Source organism: Asterias rubens, chromosome 13 (genome assembly GCF_902459465.1).
Source record: "Asterias rubens chromosome 13, eAstRub1.3, whole genome shotgun sequence".
NCBI classification, from domain to species: domain Eukaryota; kingdom Metazoa; phylum Echinodermata; class Asteroidea; order Forcipulatida; family Asteriidae; genus Asterias; species Asterias rubens.
In genome coordinates, this window is record NC_047074.1 from 14,503,109 (window position 1) to 14,521,544 (window position 18,436).

The following is an 18,436-nucleotide window of genomic DNA, read 5'->3' on the forward strand; positions in this document are numbered from 1 at the left end:
GCAAATAGGAACCAGACTATTTTGTTCTTCCAGCCTCGGTTTGGTAACATTGATACCAATGGGAGAAATTCAAGATGGCTGCACCGTGATAATGGTCTCTAGAGTTGTGTTGGTTCTCTGCTGTTCCATGAGGTTGTTCTCCGTTGTGACCTTTGCATGTCAGCTGTATTTCTGGTGAAGATGTTTAGCTCCCAAATTGTCATTTATTTTGTTGTATAAATCGAGTTGACATGTGAACAATTTATATAAAAGGTTGTAGGCCTACTTTGGAAACCTGGAGCGGTTATGTCTGCGCAGAAAGAATAACTCGTTATTGGAATACAAAATCTGAGAAACGTTTCATGCAGAGACGTTTTTCAGATTGGAATGTTTCTTTCCCTATTTAACCTCCTTCCTTAGTAATAATCGTTTCTCAAAATGTTATAGACTACAACAACTGCAGTGTCATTAACTGTTAAAGTAATTATCGAAGGTATATTCTCACGTTAAAAAAGCAAGAAAGAAAGCGTAACAGTGTATCTAGCACACACGCAAGACATTAATATTCTGCATCACAGCCAATTAGAGGATTGTTGTTATATGTTGTTTTTGCTTTTAAGAAAAGTTCAGAAGAGAGTAGGTAACATAAACTATAAAAGGAAACAGAGACCATCAACGGACAACAGGTTGCACAATAAAAAGACCCATTAACCGCGACCCTTTGTATCAGTTAATTGAATAATATAAAATCGCAATTGTACCATAATTTTTTTTGTAAATATCTGAGTAGTCATATTTATACTGTATATACTGTGAATCCAAAAAATATATTTATTGTATAACTTATGAATCCCCATCTGCATTTCATAATGCGTTCTGGAAAAGAGTTTTGCGAACACAAAACACTTGCATATTGCGCCACAGCAACTTATAAACCATTACATTGTGCTATAAGGAGCAGGTCTCGTATAGTTCAAATTTCGTCCCACTCACCTTGCAGTAGAAATACCTGACGCTTTGTATCCTATGGCAAAAGGCTCGTTATAAAACATACGGATATTAAAAAAAAAAATAAAAAAAATGAAAAAAGGTTCAATTTGGCTGTACATCTGACGTCACACTCCGATAGGTGGCAGCAGACACTGTTAACGTAGTTCTGAGAATGTGCACATTGCCGACTATGGATTTACCTGTGGTTAGTAAGCTGCTACCTAGCTTCCAAAAGTCACCCATTTTACTCACTCGATTACAAAAAATACGCAAAACAAACAAACACAAGAGAGGCAGAAAAAGTCTCGCAATTTTAATATTTTTCAGAACCTGTTTTTGTAATGAAAAATAAAGACTAGAACAAAATTAACTGGTCATTATAGTTTTCCCTTTCACGTTTTAGGTTGATTTATTCCACAGTATTAAACCAAAGAAAGTAAGTCACAAAAAATCAAATAGTATAAATTGAATTAGAGAGTGGCTAGTATGACGTCGCTGATGATAAAATGAATGTGGGCCGGTGTCCTAGGGAAATGTGGGAAATCAACATTGGGAGTTAGTTGATTAGAAAGAGGGCGCTTTGATTCTGGAACCGAAGCCGTGGTGGAGCCTCCAATTCATTGTCGTTCACCATTGAAAGCGCCCTCACGTGTTCCAATAGAGTCAACCAAATAATAGTCAATACAACAATGGGAGACTTTTGGACGCGAGATGGCAGCAGACTTACCAGGTATGTTTCCATTGTTTACGTAGTTCTGAGCGTGCGCACATGACCGAGAACAATGGATTTTACCTGGTAAGTCTGCTGCCACCAAGCGTCCCAAAAGTCTCCCATTGTAACAGTAGTTTTTTAACTGTTAATTTCTAAAGGTCAATAAAGGAACTAAATCATACTGCGAATATTAATTATCATCACCAAATTAAGAGAAAAGGTGCTAGCACACCAATAATAAAAGGTTGAAAGAACGTTACAGAATTCGTTTTGCTCAACAAAAAAAAGAGCTAGCAGTGTTAAACTGACAGACCTGAAGAAGTTTGACATCGATCGGTCATCTGGGTCACAAGAAGAATACTGAAAACAGATTACAAATTTTCATGAAATTGATGCAAAAACAAAAATGAATTCTGCGGTCAGTCATTTTAGTGAAAAAATATGTGAAAACATTTTGAACAACATTTCCACTATTTACATAACTCACAATGTCGGGGTTCGCGCCCATTCAGTTATTGCTTCTCTTACCCCTGCCGAGAGGTGGCGCCCCGGAGAAAAAATAATCTCTGAAAATACATTTTCGCCTTAAATAATTTTAAATAAACTTTTAGGTTTTTGGCACACTTTGGTTGATTTAGTCCCATTAGTTTAGATATTACATGGCATGCTGCAAAATTTGTTTAAATTCCTATCTCTAACAAAAGACATTCGTCAAAAGGGAATTGTTTCTGAAAATGTTTACCTTGAATCAGCTGCAGCTACAAAAAATACAAACAGTGGAAACACCCATCTTGAATATAGAAAAGAAAAATACCTAATACCCAAACTATAAATATGTAAAATATAACAAACAACTTAATATAGTTCACCTCCTTTATACTTCTTATTTTACGTGTTTTAAATAAAAATTAAGATTAAATAGTGGAAATTGATTGTTGAAGAAATTTAAGCGGTATTTTCATTTTAGTCTGAAATTCACTTAAATCATTGAAGCTAGGAACTCCCGGTCTAGTTGGTATGACACTGCTCTAGATTTTCAAAGTTCGTGGGCTCGAACCCCCACCGAGTAATATGCCTGTCTTTTTTCCACAGAGCTCGGGAAAGTGCTGAATATTTAGTGCTAACACACATCGGTGTATATGGATCAAATCAAAACTAATACTTTATATCCCCAATGCAAATTTCCATCCATAAAACTAGTAATAATCTGCAGGTATTTAACCCCAGATCCGTACACTAGAATACATTCCAGTCGTTAGATTTAAAAGAGAATGGTTAATACGTTTGCCGTGGCCGCAACCTTTATTTAACGAGACGGCGTGAAGCCGAGCACTTCCTACGGACCAACCAGCAAATTACTATCACAATGACAACATGAAAAGCAATCACATCTAGCAGGTAGTACTGTATGAAGGATAACTGCAGAGCATAGGGCTTCAGATGCTCGGTGCCGTGTTTAATGGCGTACTCTATCCAATAGGCAGTTTCTTCAGCTGGTGATAGACTTGTTGGGCGGTCTCTTGCTATCTCAGACAGACGCTCAGCGTTCTCTTTGAACCTGAAAAAAAAATGTACAATACATAATTAAAAAAGGTATTATAGTTAAAAAGCAGGTCAGTTCTTTTTAGAACTAAGAATGCTCCCGAATTCTGAAAGTCACTCCACGGTAGTTGAGTATAAAGCAAGCCATACACACAATGGTGTTACCGCAAATATAACTCACTATTCACGACATCTCAACTCAACAGTTGTTATTTTAAGGAAAGCTTTCTAATCATAGTATCATTATTTCGTGTAAGTTTATTGTAAATCTGTGGATTTTTGCGTTCTCTGTGAAAAAAATCTTAAACCCTTCAATTGATGCATCAACAGACTACGTTGTAAAACAAAAATGGATATTTTTTATCCTCGATGCAAAATTAACATTTATTAAATCGATTGCAGTACCCGCTGCTAACAGCTAGGATTTTAATTGCCTCTAGCTACCAGGCAATCTCGGTGGTCCAGTTGGTATGACAATGCTCTATACTAACGAAGGTCTTGGGTTCGAATCCCACACCAGCAACGTGCCTGTGATTTTTTTCACAGAACTCGGGGAAAGTACTGAGTATACAGTGCTAAAATACATCAGTGTTTATCGGTAAAACTACAAACTATAAAGAAGTTTTATTTTGGTGTTGGTGATGTTGGGGTTCCTTTGGAAATTCAGGGGGTGCCGACAATAACCTACGTTCGATTATAGATGACTTGATTGATTGCATCATATAGCGTGCGATCAGTCATTGTACGTAGATCCAAGTGAAGTGACATTCCCTTCGCATCTAGTCGGATGAAGTTATCCTTCTGGTCACCAAAGACTGGGATTCCCACCATTGGTACGGCATGATAGATACACTGGTGAATGCTACTCAGGCCACCGTGGGAAATAAAAGCTCTGACTTTAGGGCTACCTGTAAAAATAGTAATAATAAATAATAATAATAAGACTTGTATTGCGCACATATCCACCCTGCTGGGTGTTCAAGGCGTAGATGATAACGCTGAATTATTAAGTTGAAAATGATTAACTTTATGATAAATTTTGTGGAGACTTTGTTACTTTGTAAGCTCACCCTGCAAAAAAACCCAAAACAATAACAACAACAACAACAACAAAGAAAAAAGAAACAAGAAAGGATATCAGTCAATGCACTAGTTTCCTCTGCCAAGCCTCTGTGAAAGCACTGGACACCTTGTCATAACCTGTAATCTCATTTGTTCTATACAATAACAGACATGTAAACATTTGGACTCATTGAGGTTGCAAGAGAATAATGACGAAAACAAAAACATCCTTGTTGCATAAATTAGTGTGCTTCCAGATGCCTCATTAAGTCTTTTAATGTTTCATATAATAAAAGAGTGATTATCAAACATTGTATAATCCCTTGAAAGGTTTGGTACCTTTTATAGATCAAGTTTTTGGCCATGACATTTACCACTACTCACTGCGAATGAAGATGTAATGTAATCACGAATGATAATGGCAATGACATATAAAAGAAAAAAAAAATAACCACAACAACAACACAAAAAACGGACAGAAGAAACGAGGTTGAAATGTCCAGACACGAAATATATTTTCATTGGAAGTAAAATAAGCGGCAGTTAGAAAAATGGAGTCTAAATGTCAAGTGATGTAAGGTGAAAATATAAAATGATTTACCAAGTAGATCATTTTGAGGTATCCACCGGACAATCTTGGTGTTGTTACCAACATTCGTGGGTATTTTACCGCTGTAGCCCCAGACAACTTTCTGTGGCAGTAAAGATAGACTTGCAGCAATTGTTGTAGACTGTTCGTCTGTCAACCCCTCGGATACTAACGTACCCAGGGCTAGGAGAACAACACCGTGTTCCCCGGAGCTATCAACAAAGGCCTGCCACTCCTGCAAAATAATATAACATTGCCAATAATTAGTTTCTTTGTATAAAATATGGAGCCCTGGAAGTGCCATAGATGCGTTCAGATGCAGAGATATTATTATAATAATACTTTAATAACTAGTTCTACAACTTCGTCCCAATGAGCTTTACATTTAGTACTCCGGTCTTTTGTCCAATTCAATTTGGTGTACAGCCCTGAGCTGCCGCATGACGTTAGTGGCTTTTTCAACCACAATATCAATCTCTACCCTCGCAGGTACCCATTTATTACCCTGGGTGAAGAGAAGCAATCATGGATAAGTGTCTTGCTCAAGGACACAAGTGCTGTGACCCACTGTCCCTTGCGACCAGAAGTGGAATTTGATGCTATTATTCCGCTCGGCCATTTCAACTTTTGGTGTTGCTCCGGGATGAGGACATCTTAATTGTAAAATGACGACATCCTGACGTAGGATGACGTCATCTTGAAAGCAAAATGTCGTCTTTCAGGTTAATATAACATTTCGGGATAACTGCATCCAATTAATTTATTTTAGGTGCTAAAAAAATTCAGATTGTTATCGTCCCGAGATAAAATATCTGGAGAAGTCAACGATCAGGATGTCGACATGCCGAGTATAGTTTATCTCAGAGAGTCGACACTATCATGATATTAAAAACCTACGATAAAATATATCTGAAAGACATTCTACATTTATTTTTGATGGCCGGAAAACAAACTTAACTGATCTGGCCGACCCAGCACTCTTACCTCATCAAGCGGACTAGCAGGACCAGACAACACTCCTCCAACAAATTTAACATGTGGACTTAAAGGTCGGGGGAAATCCACCACAAAATCTGAGTTAAAGATCCACATTTGAGCTTCTGACATGAGTTGACCAAAGTTAGCATCAGGCCTAATGTTATGCTTCTTAAGCACGTCGTCCAGTGGACCCAAAAAGTATTTTTCATAAAAGAAGCTTGTGATCCAGTAAAGTAAAGTGTTTTTAACTCTCTCTTTAAAGGTCATGGTATCGGTGAGGAAGCTCATGCGTTCTGGAACATAGGCAGCGTTACTAGGGCTGTAGGCAAAGCGATCGTGTTGGGAAGGTGCTATCGGTGTCAGTCCGAATTGGATGTAAGGCACGTTTAAGACCTGACTGAGGAATACTTGATAAAGAGGTACCGTATCTCCAACAATCATGTCGAATCCAATGGATCTAAGGTGCTCCATGACGTCATTGTTACCGATCATATCACTGTTCACGAAGCTTGTCAAAGAGAAGACATCTGGTTTCCTACCATCTGGCAATTCTGCAAAGAGTTCTCTGTCTTCAGCCTCCAGTTGGTACTGTAAAGCTGAGTTGGCAGAAGTGCTGCGAAGTTGGTTGGCAACATAGCGTTCGACGATGATTTGCCCGTCGCGGTCAGTTACCGTTTTTTTGAATGTGACAAATTTAAGCTCGTTCAGGTTTTTGCTTTTGATACGCAAATTGTATGTGTCTTCATCAACAATAACCCAGACCTCACTCCCTCGTGCCGATAATGTTGTAGCAAGTTTCAAGTTGAAAATCTGGTGACTTGAAATACCGCTTGTAGCAGCTACTAGTATTTTATGTTTTTCTGCAGAACTCAATTTGCAAATAAGTAAAATGACAGCAACAACCAAGCAGCAAAACTTGACTCCTTGTTTGAGATCCATTGCAAGACCAGAGAAGTTTTAAACCAAATAATTGCAGCACTTCGATGAATAGTCAAACTTTTATGCGTGAACTTTTGTAAAGAAACAATTCCTACATCAGATGCAATAAAGAACAGCAATCTTCAACCAGGATTTATACACAGTCCAGACCATTGGCGACAATGATGCAGTACTGCAGGAGGCTATGACACAAAACCACTATCTATAATGACTCCACTACCACCAAAGTCAGTTCACATAGTGTGTGACTACACTAAATGGTAACATTAGGAACGACTTGTCATTTCTCAAGTAAAAATTATGTAGGTAAACGTCTTAAGTGCTGCAGCAAGTGGAGGGAAGGTGGTACCAGTAAATAAAAACCCTTCCGTTTGTAATACTATTTTAAAGGCAGTGGACACTATTGGTTGTTGCTCAAAATAATTATTAGCATAAAACCTTTTGGTCAAGAGTAATGGGGAGAGGTTGCTGGTATAACACATTGTGAGAAACTGCACCCTCTGAAGTGACTTAGTTCTCGAGAAAGAAGTAATTTCCCACGAATTTGATTTCGAGACCTCACATTTGTAATTTGAGGTCTCGAAATCAAGCATCTGAAAGCACACAATGTCATGTTACAATTAAATGGTGTTTTTTGTTTCATTATTATCTCGCAACTGCGATGACCGATTGAGGTCAAATTTTCACAGGTTTGTTATTTTATGCATTTGTTGAGATACACCAAGTGAGACGACTGGTCTTTGACAATTACCAATAATGTCCAGTGTCTTTAATCACATCACTCAAAACTAGCCTACCTTTGAACGACCTGTAATACAAGTGTTTTCCGAGTTTGCATATAGTACATTAATTTAGGCCAACTGAATCTTTCAATGACCTGTACTTAATTTCCTGATATTTAAAAATATATATATTTGCATACGTGCAAGTACATGCAAGTCCTAGTTTTGAGTTTGTATGTTTTTCCTTGCTTTTTTCCGGCAATGTCGACCAGGTGTATTGCTGCTGAATCTTTCAATGACCTGTACTTAATTTCCTGATATTTAAAAAAAATATATAATTGCATTAAAACCAAATAGTGAGCCAACGTTTTGAAGGCCACGCTTTCGAGTGGGGTTTGCCTTTAATGATATTTGGGGACCAGTAAGAATCGTACAGCGGATGATGGCAATCATTTAAAAAAAATTTTTTTTTTTCTACACAATGTGCTGGTACTCTTTTAGTCAAAACAGGCATAGGGACAGTTTATAACGTAAGGCAGTTCTCCAAACAACAAACACGGTGTTACCGCAAACCAATAGTGCAAAACTTGATTAATGTGAACCCTCTCACAGAACAACCAATCAGTAAAAGCTTCGTCAAAGCTGGTGTTCATAATGTGCAACAGCTTTTTGAAATCAATTGAAACTTCTTTTTTTAGCGCACTAATATAGCTTATTCCAAATGCTACTGATGAAATAATATTTTTGCTTTTACGATATTATTTTGAGATTTTCTTCCAGGAATATTTAAAGTGGTTAAAACGAGTTATTTGATTGCTTGATTTCTGACACACATCGTGGAACTCTCACGCGTTTAAACCAATTCTTTCAAACCAGGACTTTGTTTTACCATGTACCACTTTTACAAAGAAACATCAATGGGAGACTTTTGGGACGCTTGGTGGCAGCAGACTTACCAGTTAAAATCCATTGTTCTCGGTCATGTGCGCACGCTCAGAACTACGTAAACAGTGGTTACCTGGTAAGTCTGCTGCCACCTAGCGTCCCAAAGTCTCTTATTGACCGTAACACAGTAACACAACATTACTCAAAATCTCTTACCTCATCAAGCGGACTGGCAGGACCAGACATCACTCCCCCAACAAATTTAACATGTGGGTTTATAGGTCGAGGGAAATCCACCACAAAATCTGAGTTGAAGATCCACATTTGAGCTTCTGACATGAGTTGACCAAAGTTAGCATCAGGCCTAATGTTATGTTTTTGGAGTATATCATCCATTGGACCCAGACAGTATTTATAGTAAAAGAAGCTTGTGATCCAGTAAAGTAAAGTGTTTTTAACTCTCTCCTTCAAGGTCATGGTATCGGTGAGGAAGCTCATGCGTTCTGGAACATAGGCAGCGTTACTAGGGTTGTAGGCAAAGCGATCGTTCTGTGATGGAGCCATTAGTAGTAAACCGAAGTTGATGTAAGGTACTTTGAGTAACTGACTGAGGGCGACTTGATAAAGAGGTACCATATCTCCAACAATCATGTCGAATCCAACTGCTTTGAGCTTCGTCATGACCTCGGTGTTGCTAATTATATCGTCGAGGTCGAAGCTTGGTGCAGTGAAGAATTCCAGTGTTCTACCATCGGTCAAATTTGCAAAGAGTTCCGTGTCTTCAGCTTCCAATTGGTACTGTAAAGCTGAATTTGCAGAACTGCTGCGAAGATTCCTGGCAATAAAGCGTTTTACTAGCACTTCTAACACACTTACAGGAATCTTATTTTGAACGAGTACAAAATGAATTTCTGAAAGGTTTTGATTTTTGATTCGCTGATCGTACGTTTGCTCATTTTCAACAACCCAAACCTCATTCCCCCGTGCAGATAATACCTTGGCCAGTTCCAAACTGAATACAGCATGACTTGAATAAACAATCTTAATGGAGTCATGAGAATCTTGTTCTTTTTTGCAAGAACAGGTTTGTAAAAGATGATAAAAACAAGAAGAACTATGACGCCCAACGACTGCTTTGAAGTGTAAGCCATTGTTAAGCAGTTTACCAACCAGAGAGCGTACGGTCACTATAAAGAATAATATACTGACGTTTCATTTATAGTTGCAAATGAACCAGTTCGAGTCGTAAAAGTGAACCAGTTCCAGTCGCAAAAGTGAACCAGTTCCAGTCGTAAAAGTGATAAAGGTGATAAAGGTTCATGTGTTTTTTGTTCTGCTGTTTTTTGTTTTTTTTATATGTTCTTGATCTTTTAAGGCCAATGCATACGATGTCAATTTCAGGCAGCCAGTTATCGACAGTCTCCCATAAGGAAATTCCTTCACATTTCTTCAAACCCAATTGATAACAGCTGTGTTTGCAAAATAATCAAAAACAATTTTTAAAGACATCTGGAAATACAATTTTTTTTCTTCAAACATTAGAGTACATGTTTATAAGCAATACAATAATTTGTTGAGTAATTGTTTGTAACGATTTTATGTTAAAAAATAGGTAAAGTTGTTTTGTAGGTGACGCCGCCCACCCCCTTGTGACGTCAATCGAGACAGACTTTGCCTCGATCGAACATCGAACACACGTACGTGCAAGTACATGCAAGTCCTAGTCTTGAGTTTGTATGTTTTTCCTTGCATTTTTCCGGCAATGTCGACCAGGTGTATTGCTGCTGAATCTTTCAATGACCTGTACTTAATTTCCTGATATTTAAAAAAATATATATTTGCATTAAAACCAAATAGTGAGCCAACGTTTTGAAGGCCCACGCTTTCGAGTGGGGTTTGCCTTTAATGATATTTGGGGACCAGTAAGAATCGTACAGCGGATGATGGCAATCATTTAAAAAAAAAATGTGCTGGTACTCTTTTCGTCAAAACATGCATAGGGACAGTTTCACCAGAGAATTCAGCCCAACCCTTGCCTTAACGTCTGGCATTACACTTTGAAGCTCGTCAGAGATTACGTCAGAGATCCACCTTAAGCCAACGTCCTTAGTCACCTTTGACCTCCCATTCAATTCACATGGCTTTCATGTTTCTGAAGATTCACAGTCAAATCCGACGTACCTGTGTATACATATACCTGTCTGTATCCTTGCGAATAAAGACAGTGGAATTTGACCGTATTTCGACCACATGAGGGCGCTTTCCAAAAAAAAGTTCCTTGCATCACAAAACTAGTTTTATCTTGTGTCGCCCGTGTGTGGAAATCTTAAATCGATGGAAAATTAACAAGTAATCATAATAACAACAAAAAACTCCTAACGATGACTAAAGCAAGCTATAGTAAAAACATTGAGACCATTTTAAGAACTCACTCATCGTTAGTGAAGGTTAATTTTGATCGACTCCAAGCTAAAGTAGTAGTCTCGTCCGATTGTCTACCTTTCGCCCAGGTAAAAAGCAGAACAGTTCCATGGGATTCAGGTCTGGACTGTTAGCGGGCCAATCCATCCGGTGCACCCATACATTTTTCAGTTAATCAGTCACCAGTCGGGGTCGATGGGGGCGAGCATTGTCATCTTGAAAGATGGCATTTGGTCCAAGAGTCTGCAAGTATAATGGGACTGCAATCGGCTGTAGAATATCGTCTTGCAAATACCCATCAAGCAAGGTGTTTTTAAAGAGGTTAGGGTTAATTGTGTCTGATGAGCTCACCGGTGCAAATCTTTGTGTTAACCATTAATGGCTCTGAAAAGCTTGATCAGTATAAATATTGACTATTACCTATTAACCATTTAGCACAGACAACGGTAATTTTGGCACATTTGATTTGTGACTTTGCCTCATTGTTATTCGTGTAGCCAAGTTCAGCAACATGTAATCATTGTAAATGTGGTATCATTTTAAAGAGGAACGATTCAGCTTTGCATTGATATATACCAATACAAAGAGAGTATTAATTATTAACAAATATACTGAATTGAAAAGAGTTTCCTTACTTTGTGTGAGCAGTTTATAACGTAAGGCAGTTCTCCAAACAACAAACACGGTGTTACCGCAAACCAAAAGTGCAAAACTTGATTAATGTGAACCCTCTCACAGAACAACCAATCAGTAAAAGCTTCGTCAAAGCTGGTGTTCATAATGTGCAACAGCTTTTTGAAATCAATTGAAACTTCTTTTTTTAGCGCACTAATATAGCTTATTCCAAATGCTACTGATGAAATAATGTTTTTGCTTTACGATATTATTTTGAGATTTTTTTCCAGGAATATTTAAAGTGGTTAAAACGAGTGATTTGATTGCTTGATTTCTGACACACTTCGTGGAACTCTCACGCGTTTAAACCAATTTTTTCAAACCAGGACTTTGTTTTACCATGTACCACTTTTACAAAGAAACATCAATGGGAGACTTTTGGGACGCTTGGTGGCAGCAGACTTACCAGTTAAAATCCATTGTTCTCGGTCATGTGCGCACGCTCAGAACTACGTAAACAGTGGAAATTTACCTGATAAGTCTGCTGCCACCTAGCGTCCCAAAGTCTCTTATTGACCGTAACACAGTAACACAAAATTACTCAAAATCTCTTACCTCATCAAGCGGACTGGCAGGACCAGACAACACTCCTCCAACAAATTTAACATGTGGACTTAAAGGTCGGGGGAAATCCACCACAAAATCTGAGTTAAAGATCCACATTTGAGCTTCTGACATGAGTTGACCAAAGTTAGCATCAGGCCTAATGTTATGCTTCTTAAGCACGTCGTCCAGTGGACCCAAAAAGTATTTTTCATAAAAGAAGCTTGTGATCCAGTAAAGTAAAGTGTTTTTAACTCTCTCTTTAAAGGTCATGGTATCGGTGAGGAAGCTCATGCGTTCTGGAACATAGGCAGCGTTACTAGGGCTGTAGGCAAAGCGATCGTGTTGGGAAGGTGCTATCGGTGTCAGTCCGAATTGGATGTAAGGCACGTTTAATACCTGACTGAGGAATACTTGATAAAGAGGTACCGTATCTCCAACAATCATGTCGAATCCAATGGATCTAAGGTGCTCCATGACGTCATTGTTACCGATCATATCACTGTTCACGAAGCTTGTCAAAGAGAAGACATCTGGTTTCCTACCATCTGGCAATTCTGCAAAGAGTTCTCTGTCTTCAGCCTCCAGTTGGTACTGTAAAGCTGAGTTGGCAGAAGTGCTGCGAAGTTGGTTGGCAACATAGCGTTCGACGATGATTTGCCCGTCGCGGTCAGTTACCGTTTTTTTGAATGTGACAAATTTAAGCTCGTTCAGGTTTTTGCTTTTGATACGCAAATTGTATGTGTCTTCATCAACAATAACCCAGACCTCACTCCCTCGTGCCGATAATGTTGTAGCAAGTTTCAAGTTGAAAATCTGGTGACTTGAAATACCGCTTGTAGCAGCTACTAGTATTTTATGTTTTTCTGCAGAACTCAATTTGCAAATAAGTAAAATGACAGCAACAACCAAGCAGCAAAACTTGACTCCTTGTTTGAGATCCATTGCAAGACCAGAGAAGTTTTAAACCAAATAATTGCAGCACTTCGATGAATAGTCCAACTTTTATGCGTGAACTTTTGTAAAGAAACAATTCCTACATCAGATGCAATAAAGAACAGCAATCTTCAACCAGGATCTATACACAGTCCAGACCATTGGCGACAATGCTGCAGTACTGCAGGAGGCTATGACACAAAACCACTATCTATAATGACTCCACTACCACCAAAGTCAGTTCACATAGTGTGTGACTACACTAAATGGTAACATTAGGAACGACTTGTCATTTCTCAAGTAAAAATTATGTATTAAATAACATTGCAAGCTCCTTCTGCTGGTAAACGTCTTAAGTGCTGCAGCAAGTGGAGGGAAGGTGGTACCAGTAAATAAAAACCCTTCCGTTTGTAATACTATTTTAAAGGCAACGGACACTATTGGTTGTTGCTCAAAATAATTATTAGCATAAAACCTTTTGGTCAAGAGTAATGGGGAGAGGTTGCTGGTATAACACATTGTGAGAAACTGCACCCTCTGAAGTGACGTAGTTCTCGAGAAAGAAGTAATTTCCCACGAATTTGATTTCGAGACCTCACATTTGTAATTTGAGGTCTCGAAATCAAACATCTGAAAGCACACAATGTCATGTTACAATTAAATGGTGTTTTTTGTTTCATTATTATCTCGCAACTGCGATGACCGATTGAGGTCAAATTTTCACAGGTTTGTTATTTTATGCATTTGTTGAGATACACCAAGTCAGACGATTGGTCTTTGACAATTACCAATAATGTCCAGTGTCTTTAATCACATCACTCAAAACTAGCCTACCTTTGAACGACCTGTAATACAAGTGTTTTCCGAGTTTGCATTATAGTACATTAATTTAGGCCAACTGAATCTTTCAATGACCTGTACTTAATTTCCTGATATTTAAAAAAATATATAATTGCATTAAAACCAAATAGTGAGCCAACGTTTTGAAGGCCACGCTTTCGAGTGGGGTTTGCCTTTAATGATATTTGGGGACCAGTAAGAATCGTACAGCGGATGATGGCAATCATTTAAAAAAAAATTTTTTTTTTTCTTTTTCTACACAATGTGCTGGTACTCTTTTTGTCAAAACAGGCATAGGGACAGTTTATAACGTAAGGCAGTTTTCCAAACAACAAACACGGTGTTACCGCAAGCAAACCAATAGTGCAAAACTTGATTAATGTGAACCCTCTCACAGAACAACCAATCAGTAAAAGCTTCGTCAAAGCTGGTGTTCATAATGTGCAACAGCTTTTTGAAATCAATTGAAACTTCTTTTTTTAGCGCACTAATATAGCTTATTCCAAATGCTACTGATGAAATAATATTTTTGCTTTTACGATATTATTTTGAGATTTTCTTCCAGGAATATTTAAAGTGGTTAAAACGAGTGATTTGATTGCTTGATTTCTGACACACATCGTGGAACTCTCACGCGTTTAAACCAATTATTTCAAACCAGGACTTTGTTTTACCATGTACCACTTTTACAAAGAAACATCAATGGGAGACTTTTGGGACGCTTGGTGGCAGCAGACTTACCAGTTAAAATCCATTGTTCTCGGTCATGTGCGCACGCTCAGAACTACGTAAACAGTGGTTACCTGGTAAGTCTGCTGCCACCTAGCGTCCCAAAGTCTCTTATTGACCGTAACACAGTAACACAACATTACTCAAAATCTCTTACCTCATCAAGCGGACTGGCAGGACCAGACATCACTCCCCCAACAAATTTAACGTGTGGGTTTATAGGTCGAGGGAAATCCACCACAAAATCTGAGTTAAAGATCCACATTTGAGCTTCTGACATGAGTTGACCAAAGTTAGCATCAAGCCTTATGTTATGTTTTTGGAGTATATCATCCATTGGACCCAGACAGTATTTATAGTAAAAGAAGCTTGTGATCCAGTAAAGTAAAGTGTTTTTAACTCTCTCTTTAAAGGTCATGGTATCGGTGAGGAAGCTCATGCGTTCTGGAACATAGGCAGCGTTACTAGGGCTGTAGGCAAAGCGATCGTTCTGTGATGGAGCCATTGGTAGTAAACCGAAGTTGATGAAAGGTACTTTGAGTAACTGACTGAGGGTGACTTGATAAAGAGGTACCGTATCTCCAACAATCATGTCGAATCCAACTGCTTTGAGCTTCGTCATGACCTCTGGGTTGCTGATCATATCGTCGAGGTCGTAGCTTGCTAAATGGAAGATATCTCGTGTCCTACCATCGGGCAATCTTCTGTTCAATTCCGTGTCTTCTGATTCCACTTGGTACTGTAAAACTGAGTTGGCAGAACTGCTGCCGAGCTGTGTTGCAACATAGCGACTGATAATTTGTTTTGCTTCTAAGTAAGGAATTGTACTTTGAAAGAGCACAAACTGGATCTCTGAAAGGTTTTGATCTTTGATATGCCATTTATAGGTTTCTTCACTGTCGACAACCCAAACCTCATTCCCCCGTGCAGATAATGTCTTGGCCAATTCCAAACTGAATAACGCATGACTAGAAAATCCTCCCATTTTAGCCATGAGTATCTTGTTCTTTTTTGCAAGAACAGGTTTGTAAAAGATGATGAAAAGAAGAACTATGACGCCCAACGACTGCTTTGAAGTGTAAGCCATTGTTAAGCAGTTTACTAACCAGAGAGCGTACTATCTCACTATAAAGAATAAACTACACATTCGTTTCACTTAAAGATTGCAAATGAACCAGTTCGAGTCGTAAAGGTGATAATTATATTCACTTCCGTATTTTCTGCTGGTACCTATTTTTTCTTCATATCTTCTTTACACTTCAAGGTAAATGCCCAGGAAGTTATTTCAGGAGGCTAATAGAAAAAACTTTATTTCGGTTCTGCAAATCAAATTTCTAATTTAAATTTGTATTATCTTCATGGCACAAATACATACAAAATGACATCAGGGAAAAGGGACTTCCCGAACAGGCACACAGGCCCACTAAAAGGGAGTTGAATAAAGACATGACCGGAAACTACTTTATACAACAGATTTGTTGACGAACATAAAAACCGAAAATTATGATGCCAAGTATTCGACTGGTACCCTGTCTTTAAGACGACACTGGTTTTACAAACCCGATGATTTCATTGGATACAATGATTTAATTGGATAAACGTGTAGTTACGTAAGCTTTCAATATCTGTGTTTTGATTGGTCCGAGGTGATGTTTGTTAGCTGCAATTTCGGTCGCCTGCTTGTAGCGTACATGATGCTTGTACATTGCATGTGCACATGTACATGCATGTAATGTAGTTTTATATGTACAGGCCTACATCTACGTAGGATGTGGCAGCGAATCTCCATTTGAAATGAATGCGAGGTCAAATGTACATCGGTTAGGATTCTGACGTATGCACAAAGGCAGGTTTCGGCGTAATTCACGGGCCTCGAAATGTGCCGTCAGATGGTCAGGCGATAGCCAAGAATCTGCATTAAATGTACAAGCAATTTCAAAGGGGTTTCAAAGAGGGCGCACTATACGTCAAAAGGATCGGTTGCATTATTAACTTGAACAAATACGAACAGTAAAGTGGATGATGATCTCCGTTTCTGATTTTTACGGAGCTGGTATTTTTCCGGACCTTTTGAGGCACACGTGTATAGTTACAGGCAATAGTTACAGGCAATAGTTACAGGCAATAGTTACAGGCAATAGTTACAGGCAATAGTTACAGGCAATAGTTACAGGCAATAGTTACAGGCAATAGTTACAGGCAATTTCCAATAATGTAAGGAACATTTTCAAACCAGGGGCTTTGTCTGCAAAGTTATACAATGTAAACACTCTTGTAAACGAGGCATCAGTTGATTGCAACACAACAAAGCTGATAATTTAAAATCTCTTACCTCATCGAGCGGACTGGCAGGACCAGACATCACTCCACCAACAAATTTAACGTGTGGGTTTATAGGTCGAGGGAAATCCACCACAAAATCTGAGTTGAAGATCCACATTTGAGCTTCTGACATGAGTTGACCAAAGTTAGCATCAAGCCTAATGTTATGTTTTTGGAGTATATCATCCATTGGACCCAGACAGTATTTTTCATAAAAGAAGCTTGTGATCCAGTAAAGTAAAGTGTTTTTAACTCTCTCTTTAAAGGTCATGGTATCGGTGAGGAAGCTCATGCGTTCTGGAACATAGGCAGCGTTACTAGGGCTGTAGGCAAAGCGATCGTGTTGGGAAGGTGCTATCGGTGTCAGTCCGAATTGGATGTAAGGCACGTTTAATACCTGACTGAGGAATACTTGATAAAGAGGTACCGTATCTCCAACAATCATGTCGAATCCAACTGCTTTGAGCTTCGTTATGACCTCTGGGTTGCTGATCATATCGTCGAGGTCGTAGCTTGCTAAATGGAAGATATCTCGTGTCCTACCATCGGGCAATCTTCTGTTCAGTTCCGTGTCTTCTGATTCCACTTGGTACTGTAAAACTGAGTTGGCAGAACTGCTACCAAGCTGTGTTGCAACATAGCGACTGATAATTTGTTTTACTTCTAAGTAAGGAATTGTACTTTGAAAGAGCACAAACTGGATCTCTGAGAGGTTTTGACCTTTGATACGCCAATTATAGGTTTCTTCACTGTCGACAACCCAAACCTCATTCCCCCGTGCAGATAATGTCTTGGCCAGTTCCAAACTGAATAACGCGTGACTAGAAAATCCTGCCATTTGAGCTATGAGTATCTTGTTCTTTTTTGCAAGAACAGGTTTGTAAAAGATGATAAAAACAAGAAGAACTATGACGCCCAACGACTGCTTTGAAGTGTAAGCCATTGTTAAGCAGTTTACTAACCAGAGAGCGTACTATCTCACTATAAAGAATATAATACACATTCGTTTCACTCAAAGATTGCAAATGAACCAGTTCGAGTCGTAAAATGTGACAATTGCATTTGATTTCAGTATTTTCTACGGGTACCTTTTTGTTCCACTTGTCTTAACCTATCAAGGGAATTGTTTTGATTGCTCCGGGGTGATGTTTGTGTGCAATTTCGGTAGTCTGCATACAGCGGCATAATGTGTTCCTTTCCTGTACCTACGCATGTATTGAATGTAATGTAGTTATATATATCTTCAAAGAATGTGACTGCGATCTCCACTCAAAATGAACACGAGGTCAAATTTATACATCAGTAAAGGATCCTGGCGTATGCTGAAAGGATTCGGGTACTTTTTCAAAATGTCCACAGATTTACATTAAACTTACAGGGTTTGAAGATAATGATAGTGGAAAGCTTACCTTCAAATATTACTAACTAAGGTTGTGTAGTTTTTGAGAAATGAGTAAAACAAGTCACAAAACAGTTTTGGTCTCATGAGACCAAAATTATTTTAGCATGTAAAATCCCCTTAACCAGTTATGATATTATACCAAAACCATAGCATAACTGGTTAACACGTTT

At 38.6% G+C, this 18,436-nt stretch overlaps 2 protein-coding genes across 5 annotated transcripts; both read right to left on the reverse strand.

Moving 5' to 3' along the window:
* Nucleotides 1-1,735: 1,735 nt before the first annotated feature.
* Nucleotides 1,736-18,213, reverse strand: LOC117298901 (UDP-glucuronosyltransferase 2C1-like). 4 transcript variants are annotated; one of them, XM_033782279.1, is made up of 5 exons: nucleotides 17,023-18,213; nucleotides 12,050-12,197; nucleotides 4,887-5,109; nucleotides 3,912-4,131; nucleotides 1,736-3,239 (listed from the first exon to the last, which is right to left on the reverse strand). In XM_033782279.1, exons 1-5 carry the CDS (start codon nucleotides 17,805-17,807, stop codon nucleotides 2,984-2,986), a joined length of 1,632 nt encoding a protein of 543 aa, XP_033638170.1. In that variant the 5' UTR covers nucleotides 17,808-18,213; the 3' UTR covers nucleotides 1,736-2,983. The 4 variants fall into 4 exon arrangements, with proteins under 4 accessions (XP_033638170.1, XP_033638168.1, XP_033638169.1 ...); XM_033782277.1 differs by having other exon boundaries at nucleotides 12,050-12,484; nucleotides 17,310-18,212; XM_033782278.1 differs by lacking the exon at nucleotides 12,050-12,197 and having other exon boundaries at nucleotides 16,875-18,212.
* Nucleotides 14,599-16,197, reverse strand: LOC117298902 (2-hydroxyacylsphingosine 1-beta-galactosyltransferase-like). Its single transcript, XM_033782280.1, has one exon. The coding sequence runs from the start codon at nucleotides 15,627-15,629 to the stop codon at nucleotides 14,682-14,684; it is 948 nt and encodes a 315-aa protein (XP_033638171.1). The 5' UTR covers nucleotides 15,630-16,197; the 3' UTR covers nucleotides 14,599-14,681.
* Nucleotides 18,214-18,436: the final 223 nt, after the last annotated feature.